Source organism: Heterobasidion irregulare (genome assembly GCF_000320585.1).
Source record: "Heterobasidion irregulare TC 32-1 unplaced genomic scaffold scaffold_07, whole genome shotgun sequence".
In the NCBI taxonomy this organism is placed as follows: domain Eukaryota; kingdom Fungi; phylum Basidiomycota; class Agaricomycetes; order Russulales; family Bondarzewiaceae; genus Heterobasidion; species Heterobasidion irregulare.
The window spans coordinates 1978-14235 of NW_009258203.1; the positions used below are offsets into that span (position 1 = coordinate 1978).

General features: G+C 55.2%; 8 protein-coding genes across 8 annotated transcripts; 1 reads left to right on the forward strand and 7 right to left on the reverse strand.

The window, feature by feature from the left end:
* Window positions 1-503: 503 nt before the first annotated feature.
* On the reverse strand, window positions 504-1723 carry HETIRDRAFT_477059 (uncharacterized protein; the record flags this gene model as incomplete). Its single annotated transcript, XM_009549681.1, has 3 exons — window positions 1649-1723; window positions 1117-1586; window positions 504-1074 (listed from the first exon to the last, which is right to left on the reverse strand). The coding sequence occupies exons 2-3, from the start codon at window positions 1194-1196 to the stop codon at window positions 504-506; spliced, it is 651 nt and encodes a 216-aa protein (XP_009547976.1). The 5' UTR covers window positions 1197-1586; window positions 1649-1723.
* HETIRDRAFT_419140 (uncharacterized protein) lies at window positions 1696-2300 on the reverse strand (the record flags this gene model as incomplete). The annotated part of the gene is made up of 3 exons (XM_009549682.1): window positions 1696-1863; window positions 1969-2217; window positions 2280-2300. The coding sequence occupies 3 exons, from the start codon at window positions 2298-2300 to the stop codon at window positions 1696-1698; spliced, it is 438 nt and encodes a 145-aa protein (XP_009547977.1).
* Window positions 2301-2310: 10 nt separating this feature from the next.
* On the reverse strand, window positions 2311-2720 carry HETIRDRAFT_232243 (uncharacterized protein; the record flags this gene model as incomplete). Its single annotated transcript, XM_009549683.1, has 2 exons — window positions 2311-2499; window positions 2553-2720. Coding segments are annotated over 2 exons (357 nt in total), but the record flags the coding sequence as incomplete, so codon positions are not given.
* A 283-nt stretch (window positions 2721-3003) lies between these two features.
* Window positions 3004-5942, reverse strand: HETIRDRAFT_103902 (uncharacterized protein; the record flags this gene model as incomplete). Its single annotated transcript, XM_009549684.1, has 6 exons — window positions 3004-3198; window positions 3284-3795; window positions 3841-4104; window positions 5359-5458; window positions 5522-5873; window positions 5929-5942. The coding sequence occupies 6 exons, from the start codon at window positions 5940-5942 to the stop codon at window positions 3004-3006; spliced, it is 1437 nt and encodes a 478-aa protein (XP_009547979.1).
* A 661-nt stretch (window positions 5943-6603) lies between these two features.
* On the reverse strand, window positions 6604-8822 carry HETIRDRAFT_440676 (uncharacterized protein). Its single transcript, XM_009549685.1, has 9 exons — window positions 8779-8822; window positions 8584-8701; window positions 8476-8525; window positions 8285-8420; window positions 7786-8227; window positions 7593-7725; window positions 7072-7531; window positions 6906-6997; window positions 6604-6833 (listed from the first exon to the last, which is right to left on the reverse strand). The coding sequence occupies exons 1-9, from the start codon at window positions 8806-8808 to the stop codon at window positions 6765-6767; spliced, it is 1530 nt and encodes a 509-aa protein (XP_009547980.1). The 5' UTR covers window positions 8809-8822; the 3' UTR covers window positions 6604-6764.
* A 114-nt stretch (window positions 8823-8936) lies between these two features.
* Window positions 8937-9869, reverse strand: HETIRDRAFT_410291 (uncharacterized protein; the record flags this gene model as incomplete). Its single annotated transcript, XM_009549686.1, has 3 exons — window positions 9842-9869; window positions 9535-9785; window positions 8937-9465 (listed from the first exon to the last, which is right to left on the reverse strand). Coding segments are annotated over exons 2-3 (248 nt in total), but the record flags the coding sequence as incomplete, so codon positions are not given.
* HETIRDRAFT_452607 (uncharacterized protein) lies at window positions 9750-11039 on the forward strand (the record flags this gene model as incomplete). Its single annotated transcript, XM_009549687.1, has 6 exons — window positions 9750-9785; window positions 9842-9973; window positions 10030-10263; window positions 10316-10625; window positions 10687-10811; window positions 10887-11039. 6 exons carry the CDS (start codon window positions 9750-9752, stop codon window positions 11037-11039), a joined length of 990 nt encoding a protein of 329 aa, XP_009547982.1.
* Window positions 11040-11580: 541 nt separating this feature from the next.
* Window positions 11581-12159, reverse strand: HETIRDRAFT_103899 (uncharacterized protein; the record flags this gene model as incomplete). Its single annotated transcript, XM_009549688.1, has 1 exon — window positions 11581-12159. One exon carries the CDS (start codon window positions 12157-12159, stop codon window positions 11581-11583), a length of 579 nt encoding a protein of 192 aa, XP_009547983.1.
* Window positions 12160-12258: the final 99 nt, after the last annotated feature.

Below are 12258 nucleotides of genomic sequence, written 5' to 3' on the forward strand. Positions count from 1 at the left end.
CAGCTTCGCAATTCAGCCCTCAGTGATTGAAGATGTTGAGGGCGCTGTATCGCGGGGGTGTCGGGGGTGTGGGGATGAATGCGTACAGGATCGATGAGACGAGCAGGAGAGCGCCGGGTGGAGGCTGTGTGAGTATCTAAGGGAACGAGTGTGCGTGGTTGTACGTGACAGGACGCAGGCGAGAACGAACACAAGGGATCGAGGAGATGGGCGACATTTGATGGGATCGGGGCCACCGGGGGCTCTGGGTGGCGAGCGTTTACGATGTCGAGAGTGGGGACGTCGACAGCAGAGGAGATGAGCACGAGGGTTCTGGGCGCAAGCGTGCGAGGGTGCTGGGTGGCAGGGTGACATGGGCTGAGCGGACGACAGGGCGCGGGGTCAAGGGCAGGAATGTCGCCATCGAAAGGGTCGAGGGGACGCAGGTCGAATGAGGGGATTGAGGTCGTGATAGAAGAGCGGGATGAGCAGGTGAGTGGCGTCGAGTGATAGATGCGGGCGTGTCAAGCGGGGGTCTGGGCAACGCAGACGATGCGCGAGGGGGCGTGGACGATGCGCGCGCGCAGGCCAGTGGGCCAGTGGGCATGGGACCAGCGGGGGGACAGCTGGAAGAGCAGGAGGGAGAGCAGGAGAGGAGGAATTGGGGCGACTGACGATGTACCTATGTAGATGGCCTCGTCGTCCACTACCTCCCATCTCCACGTGGCCGATCCTCTTCCTCGTCCTCCGCTCCGTTGTCGTGATTGTCCGCGTCGTGGAGCAGCATGGGTGCGTGGACCTTGGTGGAGCGGGACGCTGCCACCATAGAGACCGTGGAACACGTTGAGGAAGGGCAGAGCTAAGTGCATGGGTGTGGGGTTCCGGAACTCGTCCAGCTCCTCGATGGTCTTGTACGACTGCAAACGCACATGCCTGGCATGCTGACGGGCCTCGAGCTTCTTCCGGTGCTTGTTGTCGAGCGAGAGATAGCAGGCGCGCGCGTGGACCAGGTGCTGTGAAGCCTCTTCGAGGGTCATGACTGCGTCATCCACATCATGATTGAGCTCGTCTAGCAGCTGCCCGTGAGCGACCAACCTATCTAGGTCCGTCAATTAGTCCAAGTAAACATTGTTCGACGACCCCTCCATCAGCAAGCGCTGGCATTCTTTCAGGTGCACGTCCCACTCTTCCTTGGTTGGGCTCGCCACCAGCAGCATGCGCGCCCGCTCTTTCGTCTCTCCGACCTTAGCCGCACGGTCCTTGAGCACACCGATCTCCTTCTAGCTCGTCCAAGCCCCTGTCTGGCCTCTCGCCGGGGTCGTCGAGGCCCTAGGGTGATGACACCGAGCCCTCCCCGCGCACCATCCGCAGCTGCGCGCGATTCGACCACTTCCGGCTCTGCTTGCGCACGATGAAACCGTTTGCGGCGTCGAGCCACTCAAGGTCGTGAGCTTGGAGTCCAGCGCCCGAGCGCGTTTCCCTTGAGATTCGGCATCCGCACGCAGCGTCACGTTGTTCTCCCAGAAGATAGTCAGTTGATTAATTTTTTCCACAAGTTCCCCATGCTGTGTATCGGTGGCGACCGTTGCAACGGCACATTCACGTGCCTGAACAGGACAAGATCAGATTATCAGACGATGTGAATTCGATGGCATAAAAAAGTGCACACCTCGGAAAGTGTGGCCCTAGGTGGCCCTGGTGTATTTGAGGTTTTGGCTAAAGCGGATTGCCTGAAGCTTCAAGCGAGTGTCCTCTTGCTTGCTCATCGCAAGCTGCATGTCGATGAAATTCTTCTACCTCCACAAGTACGAGATCACCTGGCGCAAACATCTCGTCCACGTCGCCAGCGGGCTCGGTCTCTGCAGGCGGCGCAGAGCCTGCATCCTAACCTTGCCGGATGCAGCCTGCGAACTGATCGAGTCCGAGTGTTGATGGAGCACCTTGTTCTGCTCCACCAACTTCTTCGACCTAGAATCAGAAGTTTAGAACCCTATCGCGCGCGGGACCAACAGGAATGACTTGCCTAGCAGTCAAATTAGCGATCTCCTTGTCGAGGGCCTCCCTCTGCTGACCCCAGCTAGACTCAGACGACGCCAACTTGGCTTGGGTAGTCTCCGCAGCGGTCAGGTGTGTCCACGCCTCGATCTGAAGCTTCGACAACTGCAGCTTTAAGCCTTCGAGGTCCCGAAGCGACTCGCCGTGAGCGATGACTTTGGTCTTGTACTTGGCCTTCGCAGACTTTGAACCGGCATCCAGAATATGAGTGCCAGAAGATGGGTACTAGAATGTCCTGTACGTACCTCGGCACACTCCTCTCGCATTGTGCGATGTCCTGTCTTCCGCGATATGCTTCTCCGACATGGTCAGCTCGATGAGGGTATCCTCAAGTGTCCGCTTATCATTCGCCCACGACTCCCACCCCTTGTCAAACGTGCGCTTCGTCTCCGCCATCACCTCCCGAGACGCCGTCAGCTCCTGCTGGACGACGTGCAAGTTCTCTGACAGAGCGTTATAATCGGACTGCAACCCAAGTCAGCCATCGACGCAAATGTCCAGCATCCAACGAAACGTACCTCGTGCTTCACGAGCTGCGACTCCGTGGATGACTTGTAGTCATCGTAGGTCGCATTAAAGCCTGCTAGCACCACTTCATTCGCCTGGCTGATCTCTTGGAACTGCTGCACATGGCCTTGTGCATGCGCCAGGTCGAGTTCGGCAACCTTCAGCGCAGTGCTGCGTTCATGAGTCAGTTAGCACCATAAGCCTCGCATTGGATATTAAAGGGTTAGGTAAGTGGAATAACTAGACTAGTTTTATATAACAAGGAAGAAGAGCGGGGGTAGATGAGAGGATAAGTATAGTGGGGTGCCGCCGGCTTTGCCGGCGGCGGCGTGTGGGGCAGGCTTTCGCACCTCACTTCCAAAATGTGCCTCGCGGCACATTTTGGCAGTGAGGTGCGAAAGCCTGCCCCACACAGCGCGCCGTCATTTTTACACTCTGCGCACTCAGTCTGCTGGAAAGTGGTCAACCGTGGGCATCCCTGACGTGCCACGCGGCGTGAAAGTGCCACGGAGGGCTGGCGGAAGGGTCGTCGTCGGAGACAGTACGAAGGTGAGGGGGGTGGTAGTGGCTGGTGTCCCCAGTGAAGCCAGCAGCGGCGTGCTGTGTAAGGCAGCGTGTCGCGCGGCACATTTGGGGTGTGATGCGCGACACGGTGCCCTACACAGCGCGCCGCTATTTTTCAAGCCAGGGGATTCATGTCGCTTAACGGGGGGATTCTCTGACACATAATTGAGCCACGCACCCTACGCAACTCATCCGCTGAGGAGCGCTCAACATCGAGCAGCACTTTCACGCTGCGTGGCGCGACTGGTTGCCCTGGACAGCGCGCCGCCGATTCTCGTCCTGGTTGGCCCAGCAACGAGGTGTCGACATCGAGGTGCTCCAGCATTGTTTCAAGCAAGTTGTGGGGTGGATGGAGAAGTGCGACGGTCCGCGAGGTTTGGTGTGCTGGAGGACCGGGCAGGCAAAGGGTGTGAGTGCGGAGGTGTGGGAGCGCGCGAGAGGCGAATTTGGGCCTCTTGTCGTGGTGCAACAGGTGGCGGTCGAGCGGGCATCGAGGGCGGGAGTGCGAACAGTCGAGGGTACGCAAGTCGAGGGAGGGGCGGGCGGATGGGAGGAGTAGTCGGTCCACACATGCGAGGAGGAGCCAGGGGGCTGAGAAGACGAATGCGTGGGGGTTCGAGGCGTGGATGTCGAGGGAGGTGCAGGCAGAAAGGGCGATAACAGGAGGTACGTACCGTCGTACCGCTCTGCCTGCTCGATGAGTGTGTGTCCATCATCATCGTCCCGTCGCTCCACCCTCGTCTCTCGACAGCCGCTGTCCCTCCTCTGCCTCTATCACCATCTGCTCCTTGTTCTTCTCTTCAATGTGCTCAACCTCGCGTGATAAGATAGTCGCTTTGCTCCACGCATCATGAGACAGGGTGGGCGCAGAGCAGTCGTTTAAAGAGGACGGCGCCGACACGGATGTCGTGGATGTTGACAAGAAAAGAGAAAGCCGTGGAGATGGAAGAGGGTGTGGAAAGAGCGTGGAGTGGGTGCCCGGAGTATTGCAGCTGCAAACTGTAAGAAAAAATTCTATCAGCAGTGCACACTTTCTCTGAGCATCTGTTGTCTGCTGGCGTCGTCGAGAGCATGCAGAGAAAGGGTTCAGAAGAAGAAAAAGCTCACTAATAAAATCCAAAATGTCCTGAGAGAGCAAAGAGACTTCGGCTGAGGAAGCGTGTTGTGCTCGATGTTCAAATGTGCGGGGAGGATCGACGCGACGCGACGTGGCGGCATGCTTGATCACGAGACGTTGGAGGGCACTGTGTGCCGACACAGTCGGAGGGAAAACTCCGACTGTGTCCGACACAGTCGGACTGTGTGCCGACACAGTCGGAGGGAAAACTTGGACTGTGTCCGACACAGTCGGACTGTGTGCCGACACAGTCGGACTGTGTGGCGCGACAATCAACGGACTGTGTGCGGCACGGCCGGACTGTGTGGCGCAGATTCACCGCCAAATCTCGGACTGTCACCGAGAATCCGGACTGTGTGGCGCTGAACCAGCGCCAAAATCCGGACTGTGTGCGGTCTCGGCCGGACTGTGTGGCGCAACAGAGAGACTGTGCGTGGTGTGACAACAGTGTGACAACTGTAGGTCCGCAATCTCCCGACTGTGTGCCGCCCTTTCCCGATGCTGACTAAACTGTGTCTCCCGGTTGCAGAATACCCTCAACATCACAAACAATTACATATCTCTGGATCCCCTCATCCAAATAATGAAATTAGGGTATAATCTGAAAGGTAGTGTATGTAGGAGCATTTTATTAGTTTTGCAATGGAAATAAAAGGAAAATTGTGGACTGGAGACTCGGTTTTTTGAGGTTTTCCCTCAATTCTGTATTTTGTCTGTAACATCTTCAGTACTCCATGTCTACTAATGAAAATATTAGGGTACCATTACAACTACATTTTAAGCCTACTGAATAAGACAGAATGTTGTGCAACTTCGGATTTGGTTCCCAAAACCCAGACTGTGTTTCACACAGTCTGGTTTTAGGGGGTAGACTGTTTAAATCCATATCTATTGAGCCCCTGATTCAATCTTGCTGCTTCTGGGCCTCAAAGTTGAAGCAGGGTATGAAGATTACAGAAGGGATTTTTTCATATTTATATTTACATTTAATTGGCAACACAGTAGTTTTGGATATCGGTGGACTCAAAAGTGTCGGTAATACTACTAGGGAACGCAACGCTCCCGTGATTGCAATACTATGGTCAGGCAGTTGGGCGAGATCATATAAAGAGGCGCTGTGAAGAGACTCATGCCACCGAATCGTGAAGGGATGAGATCGGTGTCCTTGGGATCGCTCTCATTGTAGACATGATCTTTGACACCTGCTGACGTATTATCCAGGTCGCCGGGCCACCTCTGCGACACGAACGGCCGTTAGACCGAGTACAGCGGCAGATCCGCTCCACCCCAAACACGCACCTCATAAGGCAATCCGTGCACGCCAGCAAGTGCAAGAAACGATGCCGCTTCCGGAACCTCGAATGACAGCAAACCCAGCGATTTCATCGCAGACCTGTCGATTTCGCGGCGTTGGATGACGAGATAGGCAATGATGAAGAGCGTGAACTGCTTCGGCTGCTCGAGCTGAAGCTCTTCTATAGAGAGACGGGGGTAGACGGGGCCTGGGCGACCGACGATGAGGTGGCGCGCTTGAGAGTCGAAGCGCAAATTCGGCGCTGAAGCGATGTATGCGTGCGCGCTTGTATACGACGAGGGGTGAGGGAGGGAGGGGGTCGAATATACACCTGCTGCATCGCCATCATGGAGCGTCCTGAAATGTTCCACGACGATGTTTCCACGACTCCCCAGTCGTGCCAACCGCGGACGCCGACGGAAACATAAGGAGAGACCTAGAGCAGACCCTGGTCACACGAGTCTGATACGGGACGGGGTGCACCGACGCCGTGGCATGAGGGAGGCGCCGCGGTGTTCTTTGCTGCATCCACAGCAAGACGACCTCTGCGTCCAGCGCTCGAGGGTTAGGTTCTGTGTGCGGGAGGCTCTCTGATTTGTAAGAGGTTCGACGGAAACGGACGGAACCCACATCGCGTCCACAAAAGGGACTGGCATAGCCAACCTGAGCGAGACAGACGCTGTTTTAATGATGCCATCATCGAGACGATGTACATTGAACCCAAATTCGACCCGTCAACGAGCACACGCATTCTCGAACGTCCCTCTAATGCATAAGCCGAATGGAGCTCATCACAAAGAGATAGGGAGACCTTTTCCTCCTCGTGCACGAAAGATCGTCGTTCTGTAGAAGCGCATCAGCGGGCGATTCACGATTTATGAGATACGCCCACCGCTTCATGTTCGAAGTGGCCGGAATATCCGATGGAAGTCCGCTCGAAGCAGCTACGGATAAGGCGAGTTTGAAGTCTGAACCTGTTGGTACATGACAGCGTTGTTGAACGTTGAGCGCGCGGGGCATGCGCCCAATCAGTCTTAACGGCGTGAATCTGCCATCCTTGACGGCATGGGAGCGCCGTGGTCCCACATGGTATGAGCAATTATGTAGATTCAAAGATCAGCATATACGAGTACGCGTTGTCTACAAACACAACCGGAACCAAAAAAAAAGTCAGAGTCCCTCCAGAGATGCATGTCGCTCCTGCCGAGGTCTATGTGGGGGATGCTCGCGCGATGGCCGAAGAAAGGCTCAGAAGTGGATAGCCTTGCCAGCGTAGGCAGCGAGCGCGGCTTCGCGGAAGGCCTCGCTCAAAGTGGGCTGGAGTGAGGAGAACCAGCGAACGAGAATGTGATCAGCAGACCGCCTATGAAGGGAGGCCAAACGACTCACGTGCGCGTGCGTCGTCCGTGCGATATCTTCAGCGCTTGCACCGTACTCCATCGCGACGACGGCCTCGGAGATCATCTCACCGGCGTTGGGACCTGCGAGCGACACGGAAAACAGTGAGCACCTCATTCGGGGAAAGGACGTCGAACTAGTCGAAACGGCGACGCACCGATGATGTGAACACCAAGGATCTTGTCAGTCTCCTTCTCCACGAGGAACTTCACCTGTCCCTCAGTGTCGAGGTTCGTCTTCGCACGGGAGTTGGCGAGGAACGGGAATTTGCCGGTAGTGTATTTGACGCCCGCGGCCTTGAGCTCCTGCTCGGTCTTCCCAACCCATGCGACCTCGGGGTGGGTGTACACAACCGACGGGATCGTGCCGTAGTTGACGTGGCCGTGGCCGGCGTGGATGTGCTCCGCGGCGGCGATACCCTCCTCCTCTGCCTTGTGTGCGAGCATGGGCCCAAATGTCACGTCACCGATGCACCGAATGCCCTTAACGGAGGTGTTGAACTGGTCGTCGATAACGATACGCCCCTTGTTGTCGACCTCGACGCCAATCTTGTCGAGGTTGAGCCCGTTGGTCACTGGGCGCCGGCCGACAGCGACGAGGACGACGTCGGCTTCGAGCTGGGTTACGGGATGACGTCAGTGAGAAAGCCGGAAGGGACGGGGGAGGGCCGGGGCTTGCCGTGTCTGCCTTTCCGTCCTTGGCCGCTTCGGTGTTGACGTAGACCTTGCCATCCTTCTTCTCAGCGGAGATGACCTTCGTGTTCAGCTTGAACTTGAAGCCCTGCTTCGTCAGGATCTTCTGGAACTGCTTACTGCGACCCCACAGCGCCACGTCAGCAACCCCAACATGTCGAGAGCCCCATAGCACTCACGCAATCTCCTCATCAATACCAGCACCACCGATGGCGCCTAAAAACTCGACGACCGTGACCTCTGCACCGAGCCTGCTCCAGACACTGCCCATCTCAAGCCCGATGATTCCACCTCCGATGACGACCATCTTTTCTGGGACCTTCTGCAGTTCGAGCGCACCAGTCGAGCTGACAATTTGTTGCTCGTCGATCTCGATCGCGCCGCCGGGGAACGGCGCGACCTCGGACCCAGTCGCGATGATGACGTTCTTCGCTTCAATCTCGGACGCGCCGCCGTCAGTGAGGTCGACCGCGATGCGGGTTGGCGAAACGAAAGAGGCCGTGCCCTTGATGTAGTCGACCTTGTTCTGCTTGAAGAGGATCTCGATACCGCGCGTCAGGTTGAAAACGGCATCGTCTTTCGCCTTGAGCATTTGCGGCAGGTTCAGCGCCACGCCGCTGACTAACCAGTGCGCATACCTAGTCAGCGTCGCATGCTGAAAGTCAGAAAAAGACTCACCATCTATCCCTCGTCGTTTGAGGTCATGTTGAGTTTGGTGATACAGATGCGAGTTGTTGAGCATGGCCTTTGATGGGATGCAGCCAACATTTAGACATGTGCCGCCCAGCGATCCACGCTTCTCAATACAAGCAGTCTGTTTTTTGAACAATCAGGATTGTCGCGCTCGCGAAAGCTCGGAGACTACTCACCCGCAGACCCAACTGAGCTGCCTTGATAGCGGCCACATATCCTGCCGGACCTGACCTGTTTTTTAGTCCTCGTCCTGCTCAGAGGACCGTAAAGCCACCCTGACGCACCTCCACCAATAATGACAGCGTCGTATGGCTCCGAGGGAGTCGCAAGCCCTCTCGTGGGCTGCCAGCGTCCGACCTGCAGGGAGGCAGCAGGCACACGGCGGACAATGCGCCGCGCGGACTGCGATAACGATTTGGACGTGAGCATGTATGTTGTAGTCACCAGAAAGCAAAGAACAGAAAAAAATCGACACTCACGGATTTTGAGGCCTTTTGAAGGGAGAGCATTATGAAGATGACGGTATGGAACAAGCTGCAAGCCGTCTTCGGCGCTGGACGGACCTCACTTGTCCAGCCGCAAATTAGGTAATATTCTTCTTCGGCCATCGGCCATCGGCATCCTTGCTCCCCTCTCTCGACTCAACGTCGACCATCGACTCCTGTAGCAGAGACCTCGAGCCCACGAATGCGATATGCAGGTGGTGTATCGCTTGGTTATCCTTCTTGATGTGTACAGCGACTGACATATATTTTGGCGGAGAGGTCGACAATAGTGACGATACTATGTATGCTAATTCTTGCCGCCCATCCGAATCAATGACGATGCGAGTCATTGTGACTCCTTGGCCAAGCGTGGCCACTCTTTACTACCTGCTGTGCTGATGTCGAGCACATACGATCCCTTTCAGAGACGATCAAAGCAGTATTGTCAAAGGCCGAACGCACCGACGCTCGATTAGGTGATCAGCTGAGGCATCAAGCAACGATCAGCAGCGATGAGGCTCTGAGAGAGGTGAGAGAGCTCGAGGTCGAAGATCCGAGAGAGGTATCGGGTCGGAGCCCCGCATCATCACTGCGCATGTTTCTTCAGCCTGATGGATGCTGCTCAAGCTACGCCGGGCGAGGGCAGCTAGTCAGGGTTAGTAAACCGAGGTACTGCCTTCCGTGCGTTTCTGGTTTGCCTGGACCATACGATGGCGGACGCATGATGTTCATCCAGCCATCGCTAGTCAGGAACACCTATCACCCTTCTAGTCCCTTTCTGGACACCTGCACCTCCGTGCTTCCTGTCTCCCAAATGGAAGTAGGAGGGACGTCGTGTGGTGCATGCTCTTCGATCGTCTGGCAGGGCCCGCTGCATATTTGATCGAATATAATGTGGTGGGTATCCTGGTTTCACTCCACCGATTTCTTTTGGATCCACAGCGCCGCTGGGAACCCGCTTCACCATGTTCGGGAGATCAGAATGGAATCCTTCGATGAAGGTAAGCCCGCTTTTTCTCTCGGAGCTAACGATGATGAGACAAAAGTCGCTCCGCAGCATTGTTATATCACGGGTGGTAGCTCGGGCTTAGGTCTCGCGCTAGCCAAGATGCTCAGCTCACAAGGGGCACATGTTTCTATTGTTGCGCGCGACTCAGAGAAGCTTGCAGATGCATTAGCCGAGATCGAGGTAATCTCACCGAGCAAATAACCAGAGAGTCCAGTGCTAACCGTTCTGGATTTCAGGGAGTCCGTCAGTCCAAGGACCAGATACACCAAGCTTTCTCTTTCTCTTTGTTCACGGCCGACGACTCGCGAGCAGCTCTGGATGCAGCAGCTGCGAAGCATGGTGGGGTTCCGCCCGACATCGTCTTTCTATGCGCTGGGAAGGCCATTCCAAGGTTTTTTGTAGAGTATACAGAAGCAGAGCTCGTCGACGGCATGAATTACGGATACTGGGTGCAAGCCTGGACTGCATGGGTAAAGCAAATACTCGACACGAAGGGACCACGTTGACTCTTTTCACCCACAGATCGTCACCCAACAGATGGTCGTGCACAAACGCACCGGGTCCATCATCTTCGTCTCCTCTACCCTCGGGCTAATGACCATACCGGGATACTCAGGATACTCCCCCGGCAAACACGCCCTTCGAGGTCTCGCTGATACTCTTCGCTGCGAACTGCTCCTCTATGACATCAATGTCCATATATTTTTTCCACCAACGATGTTTACACCTAGCTATGAGGAGGAGAACAAGATCAAGCCGAAGATAACCAAGAAGATTGAGGAGACTGACGGCGGATTGACGGCAGAGCAGGCGGCTGCAGGGCTTCTGACCGGTAGTGTATCCTTGAATTCTCGTACCGTTTGAATGCTCATGGGTTTTTTTCTTTCACGTAGGCCTTCGGAAAGGCCACGCTCACATCACTGCTGATATGCTGACAGATTCCTTCCGCGCATCGACTAGGGGCTCAGCTCCGGCTAACAACTGGATCCTGGATGGGCTGATTGATCTCGCGTCCAAGGTGCGTCATGAGTTTACATTCAATTCCCCTCAGCCACTTTATCCTCCTTGACCTATATTCCTGGCACGTACACAGATATGGGTACCTGTATGGTCTACCATCACCGATCGTCGGGTCAAGGCTCACAAAAGGGAGCATCATCAGTACCTGGAGGATATCGATTTTTTTTCGGCGCAAGGGTCGTTGTCTGTGTTCTGTGAAAGCTGGCAAGCGGCGTCTGCTCATTAGCTGTACCACTATCAATTTTTGGATCATGTACAATATACTGTAATATCTTGGGCACGTGTCTGTAACTCTTTCATCAACGTTCATGATTACCCTTTCGCTCCATGGTACACCTGGACACCTGGATGGGCGGAAGGTCAATCTATTGTCCAGAGACGGGTCTCAGTGGTGCATAGGAGGGGTCGCGTCTAGTCCGGTTTCGTCTAAAAGTTGGCTGCACAACAAGTGGCAGGGATCAATACAGAGAACTGGCCAATGATAGCGAAACCTATGATACCGTATCCGTGAATCGTGCTACGCCGTCTGGCAACAAAATCATGATCAAGATTATGATTGCGCAAGATTGCGACGGATCTTGAACGATTTACGTTTCGAGGACATAACTGTCATGTACACACGAGACTGAACTTCAAGTACGGCTATAGTGGCAATTCCGGCTAAACAGACGCAGTATTGCAAAAGAACCATACGAAGACTAGTAAGCGGGACAAACGCCCAAAGAGCCCCCCTGGCTGTTCGGTGGGAAGCAGGAACGACTCTGGCGTCAAAAATCGTAAGCGCCACTTCGCCAGCCGTCCCTGCCTTTCTCCAAACGCTCCCTCCCCTCCTTGAGTCGCTGCGCCCTACTAAGATCTTCTTTGATAGAGCCCATACGCTTGGTCGCGGTCCGTACGGTATCAGCGGTTATGTTCTCGACTTCTTCAATGCCTTCTCGTACCTCTTCGACCACCTCAGACAGCTGCAAGACGTGTAAATCCTCGGAGTATGGACCGGCGTCGTTCTCTACAACCTGTGGCCCAACGCCAACGACAATGATAGCCCCATCCGATCTTTGTGTTTCAGGTGCGTTTGAATCTTGCGGCGCAAGGCTCGTATGCACGATGCCTTTCAAGGAAACCTCAGTGATAGTAATGGCGTCTGGCTGAGAGTCGTCGGGTCTAGAAGTGCCGGCATCTTCTTCGGAAGTGAAGATGTCCATCCCGTATGGAACACCGACGGATTGAAGCACAGCAGACCAATAATGGTCGAAGGAAGGCACACCCTCCTGGCCCTGTTTTTCCCCCTGCATCTGTGCGAGGTCACGTATCTTGCCTAAGAGTCGACCTAAGGAATCTATCCCCATACGAAGCTGCTCCTCAATGATCCGCCTTGCGAAAAAACGAACCACAGGCCCAGACAGTAGCTATATGAGAAGCGTGTTGACAAGCCAGTGTTTGCTTTT